General features: G+C 32.5%; 1 protein-coding gene across 4 annotated transcripts in view; it reads left to right on the top strand.

Annotated features, from left to right (window-relative positions):
- Positions 1-5,459, top strand: part of Msr1 (macrophage scavenger receptor 1) — a 77,576-nt gene extending 72,117 nt beyond the window's left edge. For all 4 annotated transcript variants that reach the window (XM_048791811.1, XM_048791809.1, XM_015486046.2 and 1 more), the window contains one exon: positions 2,558-5,459. In XM_048791811.1, coding sequence (XP_048647768.1) covers positions 2,558-2,578 — 21 coding nt within the window. In that variant the 3' untranslated portion in view covers positions 2,579-5,459. The remainder of the gene's footprint in view (positions 1-2,557) is intronic.
- Positions 5,460-5,841: the final 382 nt, after the last annotated feature.

Genomic DNA, 5,841 nt, shown 5'->3' with positions numbered 1-5,841 from the left:
TATATATATATATATATATATATATATATATATATATATATATATATATAATTTTGAGATAGGGTCTTGTAAGTTGCTTAGGGCCTCATTAAATTGCTGAGTCTGGCTTTGAACTCTTGATCCTCCTGCCTCAGCCTCCCTAGCCACTGGGATTACAGGTATGTACCATGGTACCCAGTTGTTTGTTTTCCAAAACTTCTTTTATGAACCTAAAAGGAAATACACACAAACGTATTCACACTTAAAAATATGCATAAACAAACGGGAGTATGCCTCACATAACAAAAGCAATTTGAGAACCAAAAAGTGTTTTTGGAGGGGTTTCTAGAAAAACTCAGCACTGTTATAAACACTTCAAAAAATAGTTGCGCTCTTCAGTTTACTATTACTACTTTTGCAATTGATCAGCCCAGGAAAAATCATTGCTTTTTCATAATAGAAACAGTGTGGTTGGGGTTGTAGTTCAGTGATAGAGCTTTTGCTTAGCCATGGGTTCCATAATGAACACCACAAAAACAATCAAACAACCCATAATAGAAGCATAGTTTGGACTCTAATTGTTTAATTACTGTTATGGTAAATGAAAAATGCAATGTTCATAGTTATTTTGATAAAGCAAACCAAAAGAAAATTTTGTCTCATGTTTGGATCTTTCTAGTGAAGGCACAGATTACTCATAAATTAAATGAATGTATCATTTATTTGATATGTGAAAACCAAAATTTTCTGTTCAATTCTAAAGAGCAAATAAAAGCATGTCATTAAAAAAATTTCTATATAGACATGTATTACGTTTCCTTCTGTCTTACAAATTCTTTCTTCTTCAGTCCAACTACCAATCTTTTGCCAGACATACAATTTTAAAATGTACATCTGATGATGTCATTTTTTTGGTGGCTTAACAATACAAAGTTTAAGAATTTTTTTAACATGAACCCCACTTTCTACCTAACCTTCCTAATGATCTTCCTCCAGTGATTAATATATTTTGTGTTTTAGATGCCCAGAGACTAATTATTTTAATACATCAAGCATTTTCATGATGCCCTTATTACTTGAAATAACTTTTAATATATTCTTATATAAGATGGAAAGCCTCCATAAATTTTTAAGGTTCTTTCCAGTGTTATCCACATAGTAAATAACAAAAGCACCAAGAGCTGATTATTTATACATGCACAAACCACTATACAATTATGCACATTATTAACCATGTACATATTATTATATTTTATTTATTGAGCTCACAGAATATTTGAAAACTTGGTGAGAGTAATATCATCATGCATGCCTCTTTGAAAAAAAAATAGTCTTCTATAGATGCACAGAGGTCTAAGTTGAAGTTATTTCTAAATATGTTTTATATAGTTCTTGTGACTGAAAGAGAACCTTTCAAGATCATATTGGTCCAACTTTTTAGGAAAATCATCATAATTATGCATACAGTATTAAAATATTTATTTATTATCCACCAGTTTTGAAAAGATTTTGATAAATTCAGTGTGGAACCATCAGTATCTTTATGGCATGAAGTATTCTTGAAAACTCCTCAGGAGATTTGCAATTTTATCTAGCTAACAAAACCTGATGAAACCATTTATTTAAAAGTTTTCCAATGGTTTGAACTATCTCAAGAATAAAAAAGAAGGAGAACATTTATAAGTGATCTACTTATGAAACTTTAGGGAATAACACATCCAAACATTTATTTTTAAAATTAGCTTTTCTTTTCATTGCATGAGTTTCTTTTAAATAGAGTTGTTTGCTTATTGATAAAAATGGAGTATTACTTGGAAGTGGTGGTTAAGTATATTCATTTAGTTAAATATCTGTCAGGTAGCTTACTGATGACAGCCGTTGGTTTTCTTATAAAGGCCTGAGAAGTATCTCAAACAAAGAGTATGTGTGTTAGCCCTGACATTTTCATGTTATTTGCTTGTTCTTGTAGTTAGTAATATTTTCAAACCATGGTTCCTTACAGTGTAGTTTGTAAATCCTTTCCTGATTGGATCAGTTTTAGTTGGATTAAAATTAGATAATATTTTGGCAAACTAGGCACAGCTCAATGAAACATATTGGAAGCTAAAAATAATGAAGATGAAGCTATGGAGTCCTCCCACCAGTATTTCTTATGTTCCAGACATGCCCCAGGATGTTTCGAAAAACAGTTGCCATAGTTTGACATGTAGATCATGTGGTTATCACATATCTCCATTGCTATTAGAGCTATTTCCTTCCCTATGTTTAGATTAACAATCAATCTCATTGCACCCTTAGAAAAAGAATCAGTTATCCTTTAATCTGTGCTTTCATGGACCAGCATAGGAACCTTTGTTATAACTCTCATTTCTTGGTACATTAGTAGTTTACATGTTGACTGGAGTGTAGAGTTCTCTGAATCAGGGGATTCATTTTGGAATTCTAACAGAGAGCACAGAACTTGCATGTAGATAATGATCAATATTTGGGTTTAATTAGTGAATGGGCTAATGGCTTTGTCCCACTAATATGACCACTTACTTATGCTTACTAATGCAGTTGTATCTGATTTTTGCAGGTACTGGTCCAATATGGCTGAATGAAGTATTTTGTTTTGGGAGAGAGTCATCTATTGAAGAGTGTAATATTAGGCAATGGGGTGTGAGAGTCTGTTCACACTCTGAAGACGCTGGAGTCACTTGTTCTTTATAATGTATTGTGTTTTCATTCATATTTATGAAATCTTTGTTGTAAAACGAGTATTATCTTTTCCCACTAAAATTAGTTTAATGAAAATTTAAGGGATTAAGAGTATTGTCCAAAGACCAGTAACATTTTTAAATAATCTGATAAACATATTGAACACCTTTATACTTACTCTATATTTAAAACATTTTAACTCCTCTAGGTTTTTAAATGGAATTTTCTAATGTAATAACATTAAATTAAACACATTTGACTTTTACGTCTCCTAGATCACGAACGTCAATGATAATTGAAAGACACTAATCACTGGCTCTAATTTCTGATACTTTCACCACCAAATTATAATTTTGTCATTTTAATCTTCATTGTAACATAGTTAATTGATTTTAATTACTTTCTGAATAATGGGAGGGTTGAGAAGATCTCTTTTGTGCCCAGTTGGCAAAATTCTCCATTGCATACATATTTTTAAAGGCAGAATCTTATCTGGATATTAATATCTGTAAATTTAACATGGGTGTTAGATAGCATTACTAATGATCTCTTGGCCATGATGGAGAACTTATTTTCATGGCCATGTTCTGGCTGCTGTTAATTATAAACTTAGTTGAAAGGACATATATTGCTGCATGGTCAGACAACTGGTGGATCAAAAATGTTACTTGTCAACATACAGCTCAGTTTGTTATGCATTTTTAATTAAGTTGAATGCCTAAGTTGTTATGATTCTAGGTCACTGTGCTTAAAATGTATGTGTGATTATTCCATTTTAACACATATAATGCAAATGCCTTGAGTGTAGAAGACAGAGAAGTTTTAACTATTTGTCTTTGGAATCTTCCATGAAGTCAGTCAACATTTATAAACACAGAAAAGGTGGGGTGTCAGGCATCTTCAGGCTTAAAAGGACAGTAATCCAGGGTATGCTCCCTCAGAAATAGTCATCTCATCCCCAAAGCCATATCCTAGAATATGAAAACCACCCTTTAAAGTAGCTGTCTACATGTAGGGCAGAAAGACCAGTGGGTGTCATTGAAATTCAACTGAATCCTTAAAAAAAAAAACCCTTAATTTTCAACTGTCCTATCTATATTCAACTCATAGGAATCTGTGATTATATAATAAGTTTGTTAGAGAATTGCTCGACTCTTCTTTCTTTGTGACAATAAGCAAAAGTAGAGGCTTAAGCCTTTTTAATCACCTGAGTCTCAGTACCCATCACTTGAAGAGGCAAATGTTATTTTGGAATTGCAACTGTTGGAAATAACTTACTAAAAATGTATTTTATTATGTTGTGTTCTTCTCCTGTGGACCACTGGCAGTTTTCTCTATCAGTGTAATTTTGTAGTTAAGAAAATGGATTCTGAATCTAGACTGACTGTGTCAAACCTTAGTACCAATTTTGCTAGTTACAAATTCTGTGTGATCAGGCCCACTGTCTATGGATTTTATTCACAAGGCAAATAAGAGGGTTTTAAAGATAATCTTTGCATCATCAGCCTGCATGGCATGTCTGAAAATTAGTGCCTATGGGCTGTGAATATTATATTGCTATAGAATATATGGATACAGATTTCTCACTTGTGTATAGCTAGTTGTATTTTTATTAAGTAATCTAAAAATTATTTTTCTGTAATTGAGATGACCTACAAAGCTCAGTCAAGTCTAGAAAAGAAGTTAATAACACCAATGTAATCTGAGGACTTAATTTACTTTGAAACAGTGAATTGCATTAACTCCTTCAAGGATCCTACATTTGCAATTTGATTTTCATTTTTTCAAAAGGAACCAGCTGATCAGAAGCAATGAATTTCATTCATCTCATCATCTAGCATCAAAATAAACATAAAGTGTTTATTTAGAAATAAAGGAAGGGAGGCAGGAAGGAAGAAAGAAAAAAGAAGAGGAAAAGGAGAGGGAGAAAGGGGACTTAGAAAAGAGGAACAATTGACATTTACAGTCTAAGCATATTTCACTTCAATTATCTGAATAGTTTTCAATCAAAACTTTCAATTTTTCCCAAACTCATGAACCATAACAAAATATTATTCTCAGGTGAAGCACTGAATAGCAGTATGTGCCTATTACAAATTAAATAGTGATACTTGCTATTAAGGGGAAAATGCAAGTTTTAGAGCCTTAATAATGTATTTGTGTTCAGGGTGGCAGTAACGTTTATGCCAAAACCAAACACAGTCTGGTAACACAAACTTCCCATCCCTGGCTTACAGTGATATCCTAATTATCCTTCAGTGGCAAATGTGTAAACATTTTTACTATGTAATACTATATAAAAATACAATGGTAAATCACATCTCCATATATAAATTTTATAAGAACACAAATTATTGCTTATATTTTCAATTATGCATCCAGATAGAAAAGCAAGTTCTAAGATGATATATATGTTATATTTATGTTAATATTTAAATATCTAATAAATTATTGTTTATGGATTCAAACAGGTGGAGTAAATACACATAATCGTATATTGAAATGGTACCATAACCCCAGCACAGTGATTACTGCTGAGGTGTAGGGAGGACAACTGAGATGGGCAAAGTGGGCTTTAGACAAATCTGTAAGTGTATGCAGATGCGAATATAACTATGGATGCATATTTGAAAATATAAGAAAGCAACAATATCTGTTATAAGAGTGTCTGGTCCATTATTTCTGTATATTTAAAAATTTTAATAACTAAAGCTATGAAAGACTTTTTTTACATATGCTATGACATTAAAAATAGAGCAAACTCAGCTGCTTAAAACAGAGTACAAAGATGCTTGCTTCTGTATGTCCTCTAACTGAAAGACAAAGATTTTTACCTTCCTCTTTCCTGAATGCTGCTTTTTGAGGCAGTCTACGTGGTATTCTTCACCCAATGAGAAAGACTGAAGCGTCCAAAAAACAAGCAAGATGCTGGGTCAGGCAAGGGTATGGTGCAGCATGTTGGGAAATACAGGATCCCAGAGAACATCTCCCAAACACTTCATTTTTTCGTGTTTTTCATCTGTTAAGAACATCAGCAAGCCTGGAAGCAGGGGCTTTTTCATTAGAAGAAGGTCTAATAAGCTCTGGGACTTGTGATAGGAGCTCTGGATTTCCAGTAAGAAATGTGTATTATTTACACAATGAAATTGTTTTCTAATTTGA

This window comes from Marmota marmota, unplaced genomic scaffold (genome assembly GCF_001458135.2).
Source record: "Marmota marmota marmota unplaced genomic scaffold, marMar, whole genome shotgun sequence".
NCBI classification, from domain to species: domain Eukaryota; kingdom Metazoa; phylum Chordata; class Mammalia; order Rodentia; family Sciuridae; genus Marmota; species Marmota marmota.
This window is presented reverse-complemented; position numbering and strand designations above follow the sequence as displayed.